At 39.3% G+C, this 22,785-nt stretch overlaps 1 protein-coding gene across 22 annotated transcripts in view; it reads left to right on the top strand.

Moving 5' to 3' along the window:
- The window catches only part of LOC135485374 (ryanodine receptor-like), an 86,563-nt gene that overhangs the window by 9,240 nt on the left and 54,538 nt on the right, over positions 1 to 22,785 (top strand). For 18 of the 22 annotated variants that reach the window (XM_064767328.1, XM_064767324.1, XM_064767343.1 and 15 more), the window contains exons 2-18: positions 9,197 to 9,322; positions 10,904 to 11,005; positions 11,872 to 11,886; positions 13,864 to 13,920; positions 15,214 to 15,285; positions 15,388 to 15,463; positions 16,049 to 16,161; positions 16,414 to 16,510; positions 16,885 to 16,978; positions 17,311 to 17,385; positions 17,585 to 17,741; positions 18,189 to 18,356; positions 18,802 to 18,923; positions 19,033 to 19,157; positions 19,469 to 19,533; positions 19,829 to 19,964; positions 20,057 to 20,158. In XM_064767328.1, the coding sequence (XP_064623398.1) occupies positions 9,197 to 9,322; positions 10,904 to 11,005; positions 11,872 to 11,886; positions 13,864 to 13,920; positions 15,214 to 15,285; positions 15,388 to 15,463; positions 16,049 to 16,161; positions 16,414 to 16,510; positions 16,885 to 16,978; positions 17,311 to 17,385; positions 17,585 to 17,741; positions 18,189 to 18,356; positions 18,802 to 18,923; positions 19,033 to 19,157; positions 19,469 to 19,533; positions 19,829 to 19,964; positions 20,057 to 20,158 (1,702 nt within the window). The remainder of the gene's footprint in view (positions 1 to 9,196; positions 9,323 to 10,903; positions 11,006 to 11,871; positions 11,887 to 13,863; positions 13,921 to 15,213; positions 15,286 to 15,387; positions 15,464 to 16,048; positions 16,162 to 16,413; positions 16,511 to 16,884; positions 16,979 to 17,310; positions 17,386 to 17,584; positions 17,742 to 18,188; positions 18,357 to 18,801; positions 18,924 to 19,032; positions 19,158 to 19,468; positions 19,534 to 19,828; positions 19,965 to 20,056; positions 20,159 to 22,785) is intronic. The other 4 variants (XM_064767347.1, XM_064767337.1, XM_064767326.1 and 1 more) reach the window with 3 other exon arrangements.

Here is a 22,785-nt window from a genome sequence, read left to right as displayed (position 1 = left end):
TAGGTCATATTTGATGGTTGAGTCTTCTTCAGCATTTCAACGGCTTCTGGAGACAATGCAGTTTGGGAATACATAGAAAGTGTTGTCAGCTGATTTGACTAAAACTAACTGTATTTCACCATGATTCAATTACAGGTATTACAAACGGACTAAGGATAAGATACAAGTGTTTAATTTGTTGCAACATATCATTTCATCATGATCGGATGTATACATTTCAAATTGCTTTGTGATTACTAACTGCTTATGGAATATCATGGATAACATAGAAGCGTCACATTAGAAAATGTTAAGCTTTCATTTATGGTTATAACCAATTGACAAATTGCTTGAGTTTGCCTGAGAAGGAATATCAGTGTTTTCAGTGGTGATGTTTTTCAATTGAAGGGACATACTTTTTTCTTTCATCACAGTATTCTTATATATTCGTTGGAGTTGCAACCATTCTGGGATACTGTACTGTTGACTGTAAGAATGTGCCTAAGCTAAAATACTAAGATGAATTTTGGAGGATGGGGTTTGTATACTGTGAGTATTCTATTTCAATCTTTAAATAGAACTTGGTAGGGTGTTGACTTCATGTACCTTATGCAACTTCAGTTGCCCGCATTCATTTTCAGTCTAGTTCACGTCTTTTTAGGCCCCCCCCCCCCCCCCCGATATTTCATCTTTTTGGATCCTGCAAAAATTCTATAATAGCAGATTTTTAAAGGAGACACGTATGTTCATGTAGTATGTTCATGTATTGGTTTTCTGAAGGAACTTATTTGATCGATGCTGCTGGCTTGATGCCTGATCACCTGACAAATTGTTAATCACATAATTTGGCCAGCCTTTGATGTGAGACGAATACTCCAGATCCATGCCACTCTTTTGAAAGGTTACTGAAACACCATCAGGGGGGTCGATTCATATCCACACGATCAAAGTCTTCATCTAATGGGGGAATGGGTCAGTGGTCACAGCTGATGGGGAAAACGACATTCTGTTAGATCGTCAAGCCTTTGATTTGAGAGATATAATCCAAATGTTCACGTCATGATGTGGCCACATAAGGGTAGCAGGTATCAGTCTCCTTTGGTGCACTCCATATTAGACTAGATTTGATAATGAATATTGTGCTATATCTCGATATTTTCCACCCTCAACCACCTGTTTTGGTTGTGGTGGGGTAGGCAGACTGGGAAGTGCCTCTTAGCCTCACAACCTAGTGGTTAACACCAGTGGCTTTGATTCTGCAGAGAATCGTGTTTCTGGATGAACTTCACTAAAGGTACTAAAATTCCCGGCCCTTCTAAAATTTGTGGGTCTTTCGGCTGCTGACAAGAAGCTGTGGCCTCTGCCAGGGCAAGTAAAAGAGCCCACGCAGGTGGACAGTAGCCCATTCCAATCCATACCTCTGGTAAATAGGGTAACAATGCTGGTATAATGATGCTGATGATAATGATGACACCTCTGTCAGATGCAACCTTTTCCTTCCCTGTGCCTATCCAGCCTCCAGCGAGCCATCTGTATGAAATGCCATCTGTTCACACAGCCACATATATCATGTAATATGTCACCTTCAAACCTACCAACTCTCTCTATGACCTGCCAAGGTGACACTCTGGATTCTGATATATTGGCAAAGTGTACTGGGAACTGTGCTGTGATAGATGAGATATTTGTCTCTTTTGGAAGAGTACTTTGAAAATCCTTCTTATGATTTCTCAGAGTTACACTGTGATCCTCTGTGATCTACATTCACTTGCAGAATCGGAGGTCAATAGTGCAAAACTACTGTTTTCAACCTCTTTTGCCATATTTCACCAAATCATCTTATCACCTAAGACTTGCTGCATGCTGCCTGTACAACTTGACAATCAACTTGATATGGGTGGAGCCGAGTTTTCGAAGTATATTGGGAATTGTGTGATCGATCTGTCTGCCACATTCATAAGTGGTTTATAATGTCTCCGTGATATCATATTATACAGCCTGTTACCTTCTCCTTTAACCCTTACAGGGTGTCTTTCCCTTTAGTCGAAGTTGATAAGGGAAATTGTTCAAATTACCAGAGTCGTTTAACAACTAGCTACCTGGGTTAATGGAACTCATGAGTGGCTAAACTCTATCTCTCCCACCCTAGATTTTGTTGTACCCAGCCTCTAGGCAGATCTTCCAAACCTCCATCAAATAACGTTCAGGTCGTTCATGTCAGCCCGATATTGTATGGTCTATCACTTTGCCACTGGCTACATGTTCCATTACCATACTGCCGGTACGGTGTAAATATGCCCTCACCATGATAGAATTGATGTGTTTTTCGATGAAATAACAGCAGCTTGGGGTTATTCCACAAATTTCTTCATCACATTTGAGTTACTAAGACTGTTGTCTGATTCTACTGGTGCTACTTATATTGGCATGCCCTCACCTAACTGGAGACAGAGGCTATGCATGCCATCCTCATCAGCTCTTAGTTTTGCCAATTACTTGATTCTTGCAGTCAGTTAGAGCTGCTTATGGATTTTCTACTTCGCTGACAATAGCTTTATAAATGTCCACATATCAATTTCTTGCAAACTTCATCATCAAATGTGAAATTTCATCTGGTAAATGCAAAGAAGAAGACTGTATATCTGATTATATTGTGACCAGCGGTTGGCATGAGAAATGCTGGCGTGTTTTACATCCCATGCGAACCTGACAGGAGACGGATGCTGTCGTCACCGTCATTAGTCGATAGTCGTTGGCTTTGTTTGCCAATTTCTTGGCAATCAGTTAGAGCTGCTTATGGATTTTTCGATTGTGCAGACGAGGAGGAGCTAATGGTTAAACCTTTAATGGGCAGCTTACTAGTCTACAATCTTTGAGAAAAAAATGTTGCTTCTTCATATCGATTCTTAGGAGTTAACCATTTTTGAGTCCAACCGTTGATTCTGAAGAAGCATCTGGGATTTATCTCGAATTGCATCAATTTCCAATCTTCTCCCAAGGAGATTTAGTCTCTAAGTCTTGAGACTGAATATAACAGCTAAATGGAAAATGAACACAAATGTACGGAGTAAGTCTGACAACTTACTTTTATGAGGAAACTCTATTAAGGAAAGGTTGATGACATTTAAAGTCATAGATTGCTCATTAACCTTTGATAAATCTCTTTGATCAAAGTTATTGATTGGTCTCAAAATCCCAAGATGATGGCTGAATTCAATGTGAAATGTGTCACTCCCACATGTGAGTTCACTATCATGAGGAAACACACTTTTACAAAGTATGATAACATCTGAAGTCATTGATCAGTTTCGAAATCCCAAGACGGCTGAACTGAATGAAAAATGTGTCAGTCCCACATATGAATATCATAAGGAACTAGCTTTACGAAGTCTGATGACATTTAAAGACACTGATCAGTCTTGGCATTGTACCTTCAATTTACTCTGATCATCTTATCTCCTTTTAACAGCCAACAGCAAAATCAATGGATAGCGGATTGACAAGAACGTACACAACTCAATTCCAAGACAGCCAAACAGCTTTGGTGGAAGTTTTGTTCACATTCAGCAACATCAGGCTGGATATGGCCAATATCAGTGGTTTTTCCTTTGAAATGCTAATATTGCGTTGCAACATTTACAAAAAAATCCATCCTCTATCTAATATGATTCACGATGATTTTGTGATTTAGGTCATCGAATATCAGTTAATCATTTATTAATCAATTGAGATCTGAGTCATTGAGATCCATCCCTTGTTCCCAAATGTGAAAGATGAAAAAAAAATTTCAAATTTTTTTTTTTTTTTTTTTCCAGATTTTTTTCTCCTCAAAATGAAGAGACATCATCATTTTTGGTCTTTGAAAATTTTTCAGAATTTTGACTTTTTTCTCCTAACCCTAACCCTAACCCTGAAAAAATTAAATTAAAATCAAATATTTTTTTCACGTGATTTGGATTGACACTTAAACAGCCACAATCACCAAAGAGACAACCTATGGATTACATTTGTCAAGTTCTGATGTATTTTTTTTGAATTTGAATTCAGGGATCTCACTCATGTGGGTATATGGTAAAATTTCATATGCCCAGGTGACTGAGCTACTGGAATGCACACTTGGACAACTTCAGGCTAATGTCGTTGCCTCTAATGAAAAATAGGCGGCAAATTAATCATGTTGGTTAGGAGACTGTCACTTCCACACTTGCGCCAAAGGAGACAGTTCTGAAGTTGCAGAAATGAATTTACCTTACATGTAAAATGGATGGTGTAGTCACAAGAGAATGGTAGTAGTCTGAATGATTTTGGTGAGGTAAAGAAAGTATATGAGTGATTTCTGTCAGTGTCACTGCAACCTGATACATATCCATGACAACATGACAGTTGTGATTTTGTGATTGGAAAACAGCCACCGATTGTTTGATTAGCAATCAATCATCATGTTGTCATGGCTACGTCACAGGTCACCAGGACAAGAATGGCTCATTCGCAAAGCACTTTAAGGGTATGCCTCTCTCTGGCAAGGCTAAGGGAGTACATGAATTGGTTTCAACTACTAAGTCTGCTGAATAGCAGATCAATTTACAAAGTCTTATGCTGACATTAAAAGGGACCTGTAAGAGATTTTTCATATCAAGTCATGAATCCATTCGAGACATTCCAATCTATTTAAGAGACTGAAAATGCCACTTACTGATATCATTTGTTATATCAACGAATATACTCAGGTTTTCATTCGATATTTGTAGACTTGGTGATATTGACGCTAAAATGTTAGCAGTAGCCTAAGGACGTGCTTTACCTCTGCTCGAGAGCTGATACTATGTAATGATTGAGTTACAGTCGAGGGAAGACCCTATTTGCGGATTTGTATGGCATGGTATATGGTTTTATTGGCAAATACTTCTCATTACTGAAGAAGATCCATTGGGAGCTGATGCAAGTAACTGGATCATGTGTATCTTTTGACAAATCCTCAACACTGTGACTAGGAAATTGATCCTAGCGTTCTTTATGATCTTGATTTTGGTGAATGGAGTGCTGTCAGGCAAGTGGTCTGCTAAAAACAAAAAGAAGTCTTCTTATTTAGTGGTTCAGCTGCAAAAGAAGCGTGGCAGACCTTGTATTAAGTAAACTACCCCTTGAGAATACTAGCCTAAGCCATCTTGTAGGTCTGCTTGGAAAACGAGATTGTTGATTATTGGTTTTAATGACCGAAAGTGCTTTCTCACACCAGGCAGACAAGTATAGTGTAAAGGTGGCTACTAGGTCTCAACCTTTCTGTATAAAGAAACTATTGTTGTGAGCAATAGGCACCTGTTTGAAGGCTTGCAGAACCTTCATATCACATCGGTCTAGCAGAAGAAGCCTCGCATGATATGATAATTCCTTGGTGTAGGGGAAGAAAGATAAACTGTGTTGATGAACCATGTAACATTGTCTGAGGCATCACAACAAGAATTTTATGAGATATGATTCTTTGCACTTTGCATCATCAAGCAAATGCTTTAACTGTCAGCAATTCCCAAGTTTGGACCAGTTTATGGATAGAAGGAGGATTGTTGGCTAGTTTCATGCTATATTATGAGCCAAAACTGCAGTTTATTCTCTGTACACATCCTCAGTACTGGTCAGTTTGAAACATCATAACTAAGGTGAGCCTTCAGCCTACCCAGAGGCATTACTGATGCAGGGCGGTGTACTTGAGTTTGGATAATCTTCCCACATGTGCATTTCTTGGCTTTGGGCAAAACATTGCCAAGATAGTAAGGATGACTCAGTCAGCCATGCTTGGATAGGATGGTCAGCAGGGCCCACAGTTCCCATCTTTGCTTCATGTAGTGAGCAGCTGTTGCCTATTGCTTCCTTTGAGATCATTGTAACATGGCTAAGAGAGAAGGAGGATAACATTGATTTTCCGCTACTAATAAGGGGGACATGTGAGATGGTTTTTGTTGATACTGTCCTAGTATAACTGTGACTAGTGGCCACTTTTCTGCCAAGGAAGTACAAAGAATATTGACCATTTATTCGTTTTCGTTATTCAGTGAAGGATAAAGTGTTGATGATCTACTTCTCTTAAATCTGGAAAAATTTTCACCCCTCCTCAATTAAGGAAGGATATCGGTTTCATATTCTTCACATTTAGTCCAGAAAGTTGAACCTGTCAAACCAAGTTAAAGTTGTTAAAAGAGCATAAGAAGTACATGAGCTATCACCCTCAAGGATGAAGTGCTAGTGAGGATGAAGTCTGACTGATAACGTTACTCTTCCCACTTGTTGGTACCTGCAGTATTCAAGGCAATGTTCTGCTGTGTCTTGTGAGAAAGGAACCATTGCTTCCACAGCTGATTCAGCTGTAAGTTGCCACGGCGGCCCTCAGGGAGTTTAACAATGTCGGATACATAGTGCATTTGTTCATTCTGTTGGAGCAGGACTGCTTTCAACAGATTTTCAGTTGAAAGAGCTCTTGATATTTACTTGGGTTGCTTGACTGAAGTTCTTCAGTGTGTATGTTCGTCATTTCCAACCTGCTTCAAAGGGATAGAGCTCTCAGTCAGGGCATGCTTCGAATACCCTATATTCAAGGTTAGAATATCGCTATTCGGATATACATGTACTCTCACATCAGTTCAGATTCGATATTCACATTTGTTGATACTATCCAAAACTCTATTTATGAAGATATCTAGGAATGCATCAAGAATCAATATAGAGTAATTTCTTGGATATATCTTGGATTATTTTCACCTGGATTATTCTTCTTGGATTAACTAAAATGGCAGAGAAAAAGGAGGTTATAGAGGACCATACTTCCACTAGTGTATGCTGCGTAAGTAGATAAGGGAAGTTTTGATTCTGTCTGAAACAGAGATGCCTTACCAAGTCAGAGAAGATGTAATACTTTTGGTACTTGTGGAATAGGTGGTACCGCATCCTATTTGCCGCTTCGGAGTCTGAAGATGGTAACGTACTCTGTCCTTGTCAGCTAACTGATAGCTCCTCTGTCCCTCGTGGTCTGGTTGGTCCTGCTTCCATGCCTTCCTATATGCTGCTTTGATGTTACATGAGGCTTCCTTAAGAAGTAAGAAAGGGAGCATTGATCTAGTTTACTCCTACGTAAGTCGGTTTCAGATTGTCAGTTTCTGATGGCTTCAAATGCTTTTATTTGAACATTGATATACATCTTCTTAATCTATTATCCAGTGCCAATACCGTATCTTTACATGCCTTATCTTCCCTGGGAGACCGTACAAATATACTTTTTTTCTCATAGATATCATTGGGGAGTCGTGTTTTCTCTACCTTTCATTATATGCAAGAGATTCTTATAATATTGAAACAAGGTGTACCAACAGAAAAAGAATTTATTATTACGGCTTGATATTCAGCTATAAATATTAGTCAGAAATGTTTGCAGCATAAAAGTACATAAGAGAGCCAGAACTGATACTACAGTGTACTATATATACCGGTACAGTGATTGCAGAGCTTTTATAGGTGTTGTTGGGGTGAGCAGTTGTATATTGCAGATACTCTGTAATCCAGTCAGAAGCTTTTCCACCTCTTGGCGAGGTAATGCTGTTAGTGGATTATCTCTTGCCAATCCCTTCCCTAACAACTTTACCTTGTCAATGGAATGATATGGCCCTAAAGCACCCTACAAATGAGAAGTCTTATCGTTAGTGATCTGGATCAGCTATCAGTTAATGATGAGTGAAAAAAAAGGCTCGTTTGTCAAGAGATTTTCATTAGAATCTGTCAATATGTCTGACGTTAAGTAAACGCATCTTAGATTTTTAAAAAGCCACTGTCAGTTTCTGAGCACGTACATGCTCATGATCATGAATGAAGCTAGATGAGTAGTCTGGATGTGCCAGCACATTCTCTATTGATGTATAAAGCTTATCTAAGTGAAGAAATGTAAATTTTCTTAGGAAAGCTTCAAGCTACATATCTTCACTTTAGATGAAATAACACTGCAAGTATCTGCTGTCAGTCTGACTGTAAATTTCTGATCACGTAGAGGTGCATGATTATCCATATAAGTGGCAAGTCGAGCATAGATGAGATGTCAGGTTATACGAACATGCACCTCTGAAGAATAGGCCTACATTTTCTTGCTCTCTCTATGAAGACATGTTTTCGCATAAGACGAATTCGCATTTGAGGGTAGGGATCAAAATTAAAAGCATCACTTCCTTCATGGTCCATCCCCAACCGTTTTGTCCTGCAATTAGGATCTCACCAAGATTATACAGTCAACATGTTTCTCAGAAGATCGCGAGATTGGCTCAGCAATGACAATCCAACATGCTGTGAATACTGATGACACATTTGTTGGAAACGATTGCTTTTATGTGGATGTATGTTGCTTTACTCATGTTACTGGCTGTATTACATGTTTGGTTATAATGATTGGACCCTGTTTGGTAAGATAGTCATTCGCAGGGGAAACTGGCTCCTGGATCCACCCTGTTTTACATCAGTAACTCATATAACAAGGGAAAGAATTGTGGTTCCCAGCATGGTTCATGGTCAGCCAGTTTGTCCTGCTATCAGCTCCATGAGATCATACAGGAGGCATGTTTTTGTCACATTTATCAGCAGTTTAAGAGATTTGCTCAGCAGTGACGATCCAACATGCTGTGAATGCTGATGACTGATTTGTTGCAAATGATCGCCTTTATAATGTGGGTGCGTGTCTTGCCTCTCTCTGAATGGTTGGTTATTAGGGACTTGGTAGTTTTGTCATGCAGTTATGTCCAATAGACTGGCGAACAACTTTTGCCTTTTTAAGTTTTAGGGGTTAGCCTGACATCAGGATATTGGCACCCTCTGGGTCAAATTGACAGCCAAACAAACTGAGTAGTTGGAATTATCTGCTGACAGTGAGCTCTTCACAGCTACACTTCCCCCACTCAGAAAGATGAAAAAATTTCTAAGTCCAAATCTTTTTCTAGAAAATGATGATTGAAAAAAGGCTGATTGATTTATCTATGCTTGGAGGAATTGTGGCAACCTCTATCTTCATGAAAGATGGCAAAGAAATAGTGGTTGGAGCCTTGATTGAAATGCTTTCGAGAAAACACTTGGCAACAAAGTGGTTTCAAGAGAGCCAATAGAATTGTACATTAATCATCAGTTTCATCTACAATTATCTAATCGAATTAAATTTTGCCGAATTAATGTTTCTTTTTCAATCTTTTATTTTCAGGATGATATGGTCTGCATGACCTGTGTGGCCCATTTCTCAAAGGACACACAAGATGGGGAGAGAGTATGCCTTGCAGCAGAAGGCTTCGGTAACCGAATGTGCTTTCTGGAAAACACATCAAACAAAGTAAGTGATCTTATTCCATTTCCACGTGGTGTTTCTTTCCATTGCATCAATCCTGCAGTGATCATGGATCCATCCCAGTTGTTTTGGCACTATTTAGCCAAAAAAGCCACCACTCTGGCTAAGAAGCTAATTTTCTGACTATAAAATTGATGACTATTGAAAAATAAACTCTTAGAAGTGAAGGGTGGGTCCCTCAAGTAGACTTTCATATCATCTCCTCAGAAGCTGGTGCAGGCAACACTGTTACTCTGATAATATACGAGATAGTTTATCTTTTTACATGTTTTATGGGCCATTGCCTTATTTGCTATGAGCCCATAAAATCCCTCGTATGTATTCAAACAGTCCATTACTGCCGTCGCTCAATATTCACTCGGATGTTAGTCTCTCAGCTTCAACCAGCTTAGTTCACGAGTTCATGAGTTGGCGAGCTTACGGGATCGCTGCCCACATGATGTCAGGACTTGTGGTTCAAATGCTGCTGGTCTGTTATCCTACACATTGCTTTTGACCTGACGGGGCTCAAGTTGCTCGATTGTCTCATCCTTTGAGGCTTGTAGCTGGTGTAACCTCGTTGTTCTGGTGACCTTCGGAAGTTGTAAGATGTGTAAATACAGCCAAGGACGTAGGTTGAAATTTAAACTCTGTTAAGCTATAGCCTGACCAAAACATTTCATCGCAACTTGATCTTACGTGTTGATGAGTTGGTCCTGTGACAAAAAAGAAGTTATTATCCTTATTGTTATTTGGGAATCAATACATTAACCACAAAATTACCTTTATCATCGCCAACGCAAATGATATCAAGTTGCGATATCAACGCTGGTGATATCAAGTATCTTCGACCCCGGGACAGCATGTCTGCTTAATTTCCCAATGGAGTAGGTTACCCTTTCGTTTATTACCAACTGCAATAAGGAATTCATACCCAACGTTGTCTGGATATATTTACAACTCCCACTGCCTAGAATTAATTTGATTTATGAGAATTACACAGCACCTGCCAATACTTGTGTCGTAAGGCTGCAGCTGATAATTCGGCGTGATCACTGGGGTGGCATTTGAAACAGGCATTGTATTGGCCTGTTTTTGCATTACCTGCTATTTAACAAATCTTCATTCCTGCTCTTTGGCTTAGAAGTCTGAAGCTGGTCTCTTCTGAAAGATGATCAGTCCTCAGGTTCTGGCTGGATACAGTCATTACTGAGAGATTGATGACACGCAAGTTAAGGAAAGCCAGCCTAATTGCTGTTTTATTGTCCGGTTTATCTCAACATGAAACGGTCGAAGATTACCTTGAGACAGTCGTGAATGCTGATGGCTACACTGTTACCTCAGAGACTGAAAACTTCATGTTGGGGATATCGAACATGACTTAGTGGTGTCACGAGTGGTACACACAGAATCCTCTTAAGGGTTGACCATAGGTACCACCATTTTGATTGGAACTTAAAATCCTGGCCATTAGAACTCTTTCAAAACGAAGTAAATGCCTATTTCAAGGGTGGGAGTCCATTTTCTGTTCTCCAGAGGACAGACTCCCACCTTGAAAAATATGTGCTGATGTGTCTTTCTTTTCAGAATGTCCCACCAGATTTGTCTGTCTGTATATTCGTCCTTGAGCAAGCTCTCTCGGTGCGGGCGTTACAAGAAATGGTCTCAACAACTGCCACACAGGAAACGGTGAGTAAGCAAAAGTACCATGGCATGTTGTATTTAACTTTTCATGGTTAAATATTTCTATTTTGATCGATCTATAGCCTTTCACATAGATATCTAAACTAAACTTTTTTTTCTGGAAAAAGATTACAAAATTAGCTAAACAAATGTTTTCTATGATGAACTTGCTTGAAAGTGAATTTACCATGAAAGACTGTTGATAAACTTGCCACCTGTCTACTATTGAGATGAAGGAAGATGTGATTCTATAGCTTTTATTTGACACCATCTTTCCCTCAGTTTTGGTAGCTTGGATCTTGTGACGGCGCTCACATAACACTGCTTGCTTTAGATTCTACATCATCTCCAGATAATTCCTTCCGTGGTACCCTGAAGCTAACGCAGACATCCATAAGGTCATGAAATATTGAATGGTATGGTCACATGCGCTCAGGTTTATTATTGGATTCTGATTGCTGTGACGCTTGGAGTGGTTGCACTTGTCACCAAAGACATAAGACCGCAGGCATGTGGCGTGATCTAAGCTACCTGTCACTTACTTCAGATGGATGAAAAAATATTGAACTGCCTCGTTTGGCATTTAAGGTTATCGGGAAGGAGATGTTGCTTTGAAGATGTATGTTCTCAGGTGAAATGCCAATGTTCCTTGGGGTCCAACTATTGGTTGTCTTACAAAACACTGCTCAGACGAAGCTGTCACTTTTTGCTCAAAATCTCGGTGATGCGCCTGAGTGGGCGTATAATTTAGCTCCACCCTTATAGTGTTTGTCGACAGAACCAATACTTCCAATTCGGTATCAGTTCCTTAAACGCAAACTAGCAAAGATCAATCTTTTAGTGATGACAAATCTGTAATTCCTTTCTTTCAGAAAGGTGCCAAGAAGGTAAAGTACATTGTGTACATATTTCATGCTGCATTGCTTTTACAGAGTGTCAGAATAAAAAAAATACATCAAATCAAATTGTGATAAGAGGGGCACCTGATAGATTAGGCTGTGATCTAGTTCATTAACATACTGTTCTTAAGTAGTATATATTCCTTGGCATGCAAAAAAGCCTAAATTGGCTCGAGCAATTGTCACTATTTTGCTTTAAATGGATTTTGTTTTGGTTTTGTATGTTTCCCTCAAAGTAGTTTTAGATACTTGTAGTGTACTGTGCTAAAATCATTGAGGTGCATGGATCGATCTAAAATTCTAGTACTCATTAGCAACCCGCCCTGACGAAAATGAATCCTAATTCACCGTGGTGAAATGATGATTTACCGTGGGGAATTGAGATTTACCATTTTTGGGACTGATGATGTTTCTTGGCAAGTGAAAAAGATATTTGGACTTAGAATTTTTTTCATCTTTCAGTCAGTTCAAAATTTAAAAAAATTTTTAAAGTCAAAAAAGTTTTGGGACTGATGATATTGCTTCATTTTGAGGAGAAAAAAAAACAAGTGAAAAAAATATTTGGACTTAGAAATTTTTTCATCTTTCAGAGTTGAATTTTTTTCATAAGTTCAAAAATCTGAAAAAATTTCAAAGTCCAAAAATGATGGTGTCTCTTCATTTTGAGCAGAAAAAAATCGGAATTTAATCTTGTAAAAAACTCAACTCTGAAAAGTAAAAACATTTTTGGGACTGATTTTGTTTCTATCATGTTATCATACCCTAAATGCACTGATCTGTCAGACATGCTATGAGAAACATCAAAATTTGCCACGAGGAAAATTCTCCCCCTTGCTCTACCATCGCTTGAGCACTCCTCCCAGACTCGAGTGATGATGCAATTAGATTTCATGTCTTGTAGAATTGATTTCAGGAGAACTGAGTGGTACATAAAAAAAGGAGTATTTAGCTGATTGGATTCTGCAACGTTTTTAGTGCAATTTTTGTTTTTTGATGTCATTACTTCACCTCTTAGAGAAAAAGCATGAAGAATTTTGTTGTTCGTTGAGTTTGGTTGAATTCTCTTTTATAGTCACATTTCTAGTGCTCCCGCTAATTGATAATTGTAGTTCGTGGACTCTTCAGAGAGTATGAATTGTACCAAACTATCTTTGAAAGTGCATTCAAAGACACAGACAGTGTAAAACATGATCTGATTTTATAGATCATGATGACGATTAGAAACCTTTGAACGGCCACGTCGGTGAAACCTTACATAAGCCAAAACCAAATAAAACGACTATTTTCCATACACTTGATATAACTGAGATTAGGGAAGTTGGTTGGTTTCTAGTGATATCTGGCTGCAGGTCCAACGAGCATAGCGACCTAGGAAATGTTAGGAGTTTCATGTCACGCACACATGACAGACAGAAACATTAGACTTATGATGTGTTGTCAGGGAGAATCTGGCACCTCTAGTGGTGAAGAGGTGAACAAGTTGGCACCACTTTCGTGGAGAGATGCGAGTCCCTTTCTGAAAAAAAGGCTGATAATGCTATGTCAGACCAGTCAAGCCAGAAATATTTTCTCCTAGGTTCTGCTATGAAGCTGTCCAACATCGCAAGAGTTCTTGATGTTTGACGATATTTTGCCATTATTCACCCATCCGCCCATATTATACCCACGCATTTCATTTAGATGAATAGATCTCAGCAAAAAGAGAACAGCATCGCATTAGTTGTCGCAGCGGTATTGAATTCCGTTAGTTGTCTTCAGACACGTTTGACATTCTTGCTGGGGGAGATCCTGTTTCTTGAATAGAAGCCATAATACTACAGTGACATATAATATTTTCTTTCTGTCATCCGAAGATATCGACAGCAGCAGGTCTGCTTTGCACAGAGAACTAGTATCTCTTCTATTACCTCTTTTCTTGGTGACGTTTCACACACTCTTGTTGACCATTTGACATTTTTCCAACAGGAGGAGGTGCCAGCTGAGGAGGGGCAGGAAGGGAAACCTGCTGCCGTTGAAACTATGGTAAGATGTGATGGAGGAGACGTTGCATCTGTTCCACCACCTTGGCATGTGTTCTACCAACAGCGCAATACTAACACTTGATAAATGGCACAAATTCAGGCCAGAATTTGGTTTGTTACCAAATTGTTCCACTCAATTCCAGGAAGAATATCATAGCAATTCAGGTCAGTTGGGTGTGCAGTGAACTTTTTGGTATTGGTGATTTACTCTTCAGTCGAAAGCTTCAAAATATCTTTCAAAATTACATGAAAATTTTTCGGATATTTCTCCCTCCACAATATCTCTTATGGTGCCCATGTTCATCGATATGACCTTGAGCTGGTTTCTCTTAAGACAGAACGACATTTGCTGGGGGGAAAAAGCACCGGTGCCTCTTTTTCTGTGAGGCATTGTCAGCTTATGGTCCTTGTTGATATTCCATTTCTGGCACTGAGAGGGTGTGACACCATTTATCAAGTGTTGTTGGTAACCTGTTTGGTGACATTACCATAACCAGTTTTGATAATGACCATACGTTGCTGTTTGTTCATGATGAAATATTAGCCTAGAGGCATTGTTTAATTATCTCTCCTAGTTTCACTTACAGGTTACCCATGGCTGCAGAATGATCTTTCCCCCCCTAATAGATAACCAGCTTCATAACATTTGACTTGACTCTCAAACCATAATAGCGCGGATCCTTGGCAATCCCTTACCCATGAACCCCACAATAGACAAGTAACTAAACTCATGATACATTCTACTTTCAGGCTCAGTCAATTCATATTCTCCTTTTGCATGATGATTAAAGGTTTGATATAGACCGTACGGAAATGATACCGGACCCCTAAAAATTAATTCTTGTTGCATTGTTTTCAGGCAATGTAATTGCTTCTTGCTATTATTCATGTTACAATTGCTTTTTGGCACCCATTGCATGGCTTACGCTTTACTTCTGCTATGACTTTGATAAATAAGTGAGATTTTGACATAGGCCTACCGGAACCTTATTTGTATCCAAGTGGTAGTAATGATGAATCTACTATCTTTGTTATAGAAATTTCTTTGCTTACATTCTTTTCTTTTTCTTATATGCACCAAAGGACTTCTGTTCAAATTTAATTTTCTGAGTCTGTTGAGTTCACCTGATTTTGCACTTCTTGCTAGTTGAAAAACATATAAATCCAGTAAAAAGAAGAACATTGCTGACAAATTCATGTGTGTTTTGACTGTATTAGTATATTTTGATGTACTATACTTGACTATATTTGTATATTTCGATGTGAGTTTTGACAGTATTTGTATATTTTGCAGGCTGCCCAATCAGGCCACAGAACCCTTCTCTATGGTCATGCCGTTCTCCTCAGGCACCTACACAGCAACATGGTAAGTCTGTATAAGTCATCATTTTGCACCTTAAAGTGTCCACCATTTACTTATAATCAACTGTCACTCATCATGTTAATTGTGCTTTTTCTTTCATTTCAGTATTTGACGTGTCTGTCCACGAGTTCTTCCAATGACAAGCTGGCCTTTGATGTAGGCTTACACGAGACAGCCGAAGGTAAGTGATAATACATTGGTATTAGTGAAAACGTTAAGATCAAAACTCTGCTGAAGTGTACCAGTATTTGTATATCAGTTTGCACGATTGCACTGTTGCAATTTATGTTCATTATGTATTTACATGACTTGAAATTTTCAAATTCAACTTTCAACTTTTGGAACAGTCTTGCCATTAATATACTGCTTAAATGCTTAATATGAAACTTCTTTGATGTCCCTGTCTATTTTGGTCCTTCTCAGAGTGGCATTATTGGCTGTTGCTATACATTATTTGAAAGGAGGAGATTAAAAATCACATATTGCAGGTTGATTCTTTGATACGTCGCAAAGATTTATTAACTCTATCAGTGCCAAAACACATTTTTCATCGTGCTTTCGCTCAAATTCCGTTAATGCCAAAATGGGTCAAGAATGATATCACAGATTGGCAATTCCAAATTTCAAACAATCACCGTCACTTATGAGTGTGACCTGTGAGTAGAGGTGTCTTTAAAGGGAAGTTTCAAAGTTTTCAGCAGAACAGTTGAAGAAAGAAAGTATGGCTAAATAGGAAAAAAATCTGATATTGTTATGATGTTTTTAGGTGAATCATGCTGGTGGACCATCCACCCTGCATCCAAGCAGAGGTCTGAAGGAGAGAAAGTTCGAGTTGGTGATGATTTGATACTTGTTAGTGTAGCATCTGAAAGATATTTGGTAAGGACATGTTTGCAATTGCTGCAGTATCGTGTAATGTAGAGTCAGAGGGAATATCTTAATAAGAAGATCTGAAGATGGAGTCACTGTATATGCGAATAAAGGATAATCTACTATGGTGGAGGTTATCATCCAACTTTACATACTGTTGACTGCTAGCTGACAACCAAATTATTCACCTCGTCATCTCATAAAGTTTGCATTATAATGTTGTACATGTGCTGAATTCTACAGGGCTGCCTCACATTTCAGCACATTGGAAGTGGCCATAGTGTTATAGCATCCTTCCAGCAGACACTATGGACTGTCGCCCCGGTCTGTTCTGGAGCAATCAGACAGAAGTCCATGGGTAAGAATTTTGTTACATTTCTGTTTTAAACCATTATCAATCACACACCTCTATTTCTGCGCATTGGAATTAAAGCTACCTTGGAAGTTGGGTCCAATGTGATTCATCACTTGGCCTCCAGGGGGCCAAATCCAATAACTGAAACGTGCTTTTATTCCTTTTCGTACGTCACCCCAGGTATCTGATTCGACCAATCTTTCATTGGCTGTTTGACTTCAGTAATTATACTTGCACATCTCTTATCCAAAGTTCAACCGGTAAGCACAGTGGCCCCTGGCCGTTTCATTTGTGCAACAGAGCCATGGCCATTATAACTCACGCTAACTCAGAGATACATCTTTTTTTCTATTAATGCTATTGACATTCCTCTTCAGGTATGGTGTTCGGTAGCGATGTGGTGAGGCTATTTCACGGCCACATGGATGAGTGTTTGACGATACCTCAAGCCGGCAGTGATAATGAGCACAAGTAAGCCATTAGCTTTACTTCCACTGTTAGAGAGTCAGAGGTCCAACTCTGGGTGGTTGTAACTGTTGCTGAAGGACACCTCAGTCCTATACTTACTTCTCTCCATCCAGACGAAAACGAACACCGAGCTGGCAGAAATGTCTGAAATGTTTAGTCATGAGCAGTGTGATAGCTGTGCAAGTTCTCAAATCAAAAGATTTTTGAGTTAGGGCCGTCACACTGAGACCAAGGTTTGATAACTTTATCTAAAAAGTTGCATCGTTCCTCCTCTCCTCAAAGCACAGTTGAAATTTAAGAGGTTGAATATTGAAAATGTATGTTTGTTTTTGCAGTGCTGTGATGTACGAAACGGGAGCTGTTTGCTCACATGCTAGATCACTATGGAGGATTGAACATAACAAGTTGAAGTAAGTACCAGATTCTTGTATGCAAAAACAATCAACTCCCTTTTTCGCCACATGCATGCGTGGGTTTTCCTTACGATATCGATTGTCAGGTTGGTTGTGTTCATTGTGGTGCCATCTTTATTAAGTAAGAGGCAGCAAAAGTCATTTTTGTCCCAAGTACCTTGATCCGACCAAGTTTTATCAATAACTCTTCTTTCAGATGGGCTGGTGGTTTCATGACGTGGGGCTCACAGTGCCGTTTGCGTCATGTGACGTCCGGCCGATACCTAGCGGTCGGATTGGACAACCAGGTCATATCTGTCCACAGGTCTAAAGCCGATGAAGACTCTACACTGTTTTATCTCAGACAATCAAAGGTGAGAATATGAGTTTTGAATTTATATGTCCTTAAGCAACACCTTAAACATTTTCTTAAATAAGGGGATGTCTCGTGATAATGCTTGGTTAAGTTATGGAGTATGTTGATGAAAATCAGAAAATCAGAAAATGAACTCATGCTACAAAAGGTTCTACAGATGAAGATGGATTGTGCATATGATGCCTACCAACTTGCCTCATCCCAAGGCTAAAATATTACTAACCCTATTGCTATACCCTTGCAGCTGATATGCTTCCGCTGGTATAATATATGAGATGCTTTCAAACCATTGGGTGTAAGGTTCAGGATTATGCTAGGTCTGTTTGGAGAAAATTGAGTGCATTTGGGCAATATTATGAATAACGTCTCTGACTCTGCAGCTCCAAGGTCTCCTCAATGTCATGAGAATATGAATAGGATTCATTATCTATTGCCTGTTTTGCAGGATGACCGCAAACACTCTGACCACCGTGAAGACGAAGGTATGGGCAGTCCCGACATCAAGTATGGTGACTCGATGGTATTCATTCAACACTGTCAGTCGAATCTGTGGTTATCCTACCAAACGTACGAGACGAAGAAAAGAGGTGTTGGACGGGTGGAAGAGAAGAAGGTAAACTGCAGCATTATCACTATTTAAGGTTTCCTTTGACATGTTTGAAGATAAGCATGGCTTACCTCGATTTGATGGACAGTCCCAACATAGTGACTCTATGGTATTTATCTCCTAGCTACACTTAGTCCTACCAAAGTTAAGAAAGAAGTTGGACTTGTAGAAGAAACCTTTGATTTACTTTCTTTATGAGGTTTCAGCTCCTCAAGTTGAGGTTTGATTAAGGGATGGGCACCTAGTCTTGATATCAAGTATGGTGACTCGAGTTTGTTCACCACTCTCAGTCCGATCTGCATGTGGTTGCAGTCCTATATCAAACATAAGAGATGAAGATTAGAAGGTAAATTTGATATGTTGCCTGATTTCCCTCCTTCAAAGACATGACATGAAGTTGCAACTTCCCTATTATGTGTCCAGTGAATTTTACTTGGTGCTTTTGTTTCAGGCTGTGATGTTGTCAGAAGGCCACATGGACGATGGCTTCACCCTTTCAAGAGCACAGGAAGAAGAATCAAGATCCGCAAGGGTTATTCGTAAATGCATCTCACTTTTTAGCCGATTCATCAAGTAAGTAAGACTCCTTAGACAGGTTACTTCACTTTAATTTCATCATTTCCATGAAAATAAAAAACTAACAAAAATTGAGAGGTTGACGGTCGAATGTTTGTCTTTCCAGGGCATTGAATGCCTTGAAGGTTGATGGCACAAAGAGCCCCATTTGGCAGCGTGTCAGTTTAAGTGAGGTGAACAAGTGTCTGGAGGACCTCATTGAATATTTCGTGCAACCGGCAGAAGACGAAGGTGAGACTAAAGTAGACATTTTCCAGTTCATTAATAGTCCAATTGGTACAAGAATGGCAGTTGGAAAATGTTAGATTTACGAGATGGGTGATAAGGCAATTTTGACGCAGAACACAAGCCAACAAAACTAACTCTTTCACTGCCAGGTCGGGATAATTTGGCCTGAAATGGCCACAGGTGTAACACAGTATGTGACTGAAATGTTTCTAGATTAGGCTCAAGAATAAATGTAAAGTACTTTAATTTAATAACTGTCATACTATATAGTGTACTCAATATCAGAACATGCTAATGTTTCGTTGACTTTCCAGAACATGAAGAAAAGCAAGCAAAACTCAAAGCTCTCAGGAACAGACAAGATCTTTTCCAGGAAGAAGTAAGAAAAACGTTTTTACAGCAAATTGCTTTATTCACTCAGGAAGAAACTCGTTCTGTACAGGTTTCAGGTATATTTTGTAATCGATGATAGCAATATACCTTGTTTTTACCTCCCATTTCCAGAACTATCAAACAAAGCAATATCTCCAACATACTTTTCCATTACGTGTGTTTATGCCTAGAAAAAAGAAGTCAGTGACTGTTATACTTTTCTAAGCAGTGAATTTTACTACTGGGTGTTTCCGTATTTGATATTCCGTGTCATCCTAAGATAATGAAAATTACTTTTCTAGGGAATGATTGCCCTTGTCCTGGAGACGATCGACAAAGTCAGCCAGTACAAGAACAAACGCCACTTTGCCCACTATGCAGGAGAAGACAATGCTGATCTCTACGATGACATTTCTAGCTACCTTTACTTGCTACTGGGTAAGAAATTAATCATAGTCATCCTTAAATTCGATGACTTCGAAAACACACAATTTTTCCTTATATGATTTTCCTATTCTTTCCCCTTTCAGCTGCCATGATCAAAGGGAACCGTGCGAACTGTTCCCAATTTGCTCAATCTGCCCGGCTTGATTGGCTCGTCAACCGCCTTGAGAGTCAGCAGTCATCGAAGGGTAAGGACAACATGATTAGTGACCACGGTCCAGTTGTTCAAAATGCTAATTAAATGAAATTAATTTTCAAAGTCAAAAAATGATGAAGTCTCTTCATTTTGAGATAACGCGCGTAGTTAAATTAACACCAGCATTAGTGACAAAATTGCAAATTTTTCTGTTTTTCCAATCTGTAAATCAAGGTTATTTGCAAAATCAGCAAGTATTACTATTAGCAACAGGAATGAAGTCAACTATAGGCTACTGTCCACCTATGTGGGATCTTTTTTTCTAGTACAAGGGACCACAGCTTTTCGTGTCAATCCAGTGACCTGCTGACATGACTCACTTATATAGAAAAGACCGCTATTTTCTGGCTCTAGTGTTGTTACTTTTGCTATGTGTTGGCGGCCGATCATTAACCGCATAAAATTTAATCTGGTAAATCTTGACATCCATCCTAATCTAGTTTCAATGATATTTGCTATTTGTAGCTGGTAAAGGAGTTGCATGGTGTTTGGGTGTTTGTCTAAGACTGCAAAGATCGAACTCATAACGGCAATTAAGTAATTAGTAATGAGAATGCTAATTAGAAAGACATAGATAATGTGCATGACCTGTAATAGAAACATCCCAGATTTTTGGCACTCATGGTCAGAAATCTGCACCATGTTTAGCATGATCAAAAAATTGATGTAAACTCTTTCGACCACATCGCATATCAAAAGAGGCCCACTGCTACAATGCCTTTGAACGATGTCCCTGAATATGGTCTCAAACACAATTGCCGCACTAAAAAAGATGATTGAGAAACTCATCATGGCCGTTATCATTTGCTGTAAACCAATTACAAAACTTCCGATGTTCATGAATGAGATAAGTTGGGCAAAGTACAGCAAGGAAAAAAGCAGCAGCAGATGTAATACAGTGTTGATCATGGTGTAGTAGTACTCAATGTCAAAATGTTGATTTTCTTCTCCAAGAGGTGATGGGTTAAAGGCTAACTTCACCATAATATTTGTGAGCGCAGTCAGTGCAAATAAGAACTGGCATGTTCTGAAGAATCCATTGCTGACGATATACTTGGATTGTTTCTTAGCATTGCTCCTGTAGGACGTAAAATACGACTTACTCGCAAACAGAATCATGCACATCTCGATAATGTCGATCCCTAAGGTTGAAGTTGCTGTGATGGCGTCCAAACAAAATATAAATGTTTTTCTTATATTTGTTTCTGTGGCTGGAAGTGGTTTCCACTCGCTACTCTCATTTCCCACACATTTCTGGTGTGTGTTGTTACCACCTCCCTCTCGGGTTAGGAATTCAAGAAAGCAAAGTGGGTAAACGCTCCGCCATATTACCCAGAATGCCAATGGGAGAAGTGCGATCCTAATCTTCTTCCTGATCCATGACTGCATCACGGGCAGCTTAAGAATTCCAGACTCCTCAAGTGCTTCTAACTCATCCGTAGTCATAAAGTCGATATAATACAACAAACAGCTCTGGTTCTCCTCAGTACAGTTATATCTTGACAAGTCAAATTCACACATAAGTAACTTCCCTTTCCGTGCAATTACTCTTAAAAAAACTCCTTCTGTGTAAAGTATTGCTTTGAATAGTTTATAGGTGCGCAATCTGATGGCTAATTCCAAGGGCGTTGTGCCATTGCCATTCTGATGAAAGAGAAGGGCTCCTTGCTCCTCAACCCCATGGACGAAGTTCAGAATCAATCTGTATATTTCCACAGCTGTTTCTTCAATGTTTGGGTCTGCATGACTTGCAGCAATCAAAATATGGACAATGTTATTGTTGTCTGCTTCAAGCTGTTTGACGTCTGCTCCCTGTACCAAGAAGAATTCAAACACTCGAATGGAAGCATACACTGCTGACAATGCAAGTGGTGTTTTCACTTTTATTGGTAACATATCTTTGTCCTTAAACTCCCCAGACCTACCGCAAAATTTGGTACGTGTAGTTGTTTTGATGTCAGGTGGCAGAGCACCTTTTTCACTTTTACCGTCATCTGGTCCAAAGTCTGGGTCCCAGTTGTAGATGAATCTTCCACTGATGAGTTCGGGTCGTTTTCTGACACGCTTGTCATTAAAAATCAGTTTCACGGTTCGAAGGTCATCCCTGATAATTGCGGAGAAATATTTCCTGAACATTATTCCAATATCCTCAACATTATCTGCATCATCAATTTGTTCATCCAGACCAGTATTGCCAGTTTGTTGATCCAGGCACACGTTTCCAATTCCTCTATCCATTTCTACTTCTCACAACACTGCTGTCAATGAACGAAGGCAAAACAACGGCAAATGAACCATTGGTAAAGTTGTCATGTTTATATACAATCACTCTTGACATCTGATAGAGGCAGCAATGAATTACTGACACTCTAATGTCACCAATGTAAGACTTGTCGATAAATGACAATGAAGTCGAAACAAGTGCCAATCCTGAACATAAGTGCAGAATATCGGACAGCTTGGTCATGCCAACCTTTCTAAATTCAGCGTGTTGGATTGCATCGAACAACCATGCACATTGTATCTAGCTTGAATTTAATATTCAGAACTGGTCTTAGAGCAGTGAAACTAGAGTATGTAGTTACCGCGACATGGAAATAATGTTTTCCCTAAGGTCAT

Source organism: Lineus longissimus, chromosome 3 (assembly GCF_910592395.1).
Source record: "Lineus longissimus chromosome 3, tnLinLong1.2, whole genome shotgun sequence".
NCBI classification, from domain to species: Eukaryota; Metazoa; Nemertea; class Pilidiophora; order Heteronemertea; family Lineidae; genus Lineus; species Lineus longissimus.
Note: the sequence above shows the minus strand (reverse complement) of the source record. Positions and strands in the feature narration are given on the sequence as shown.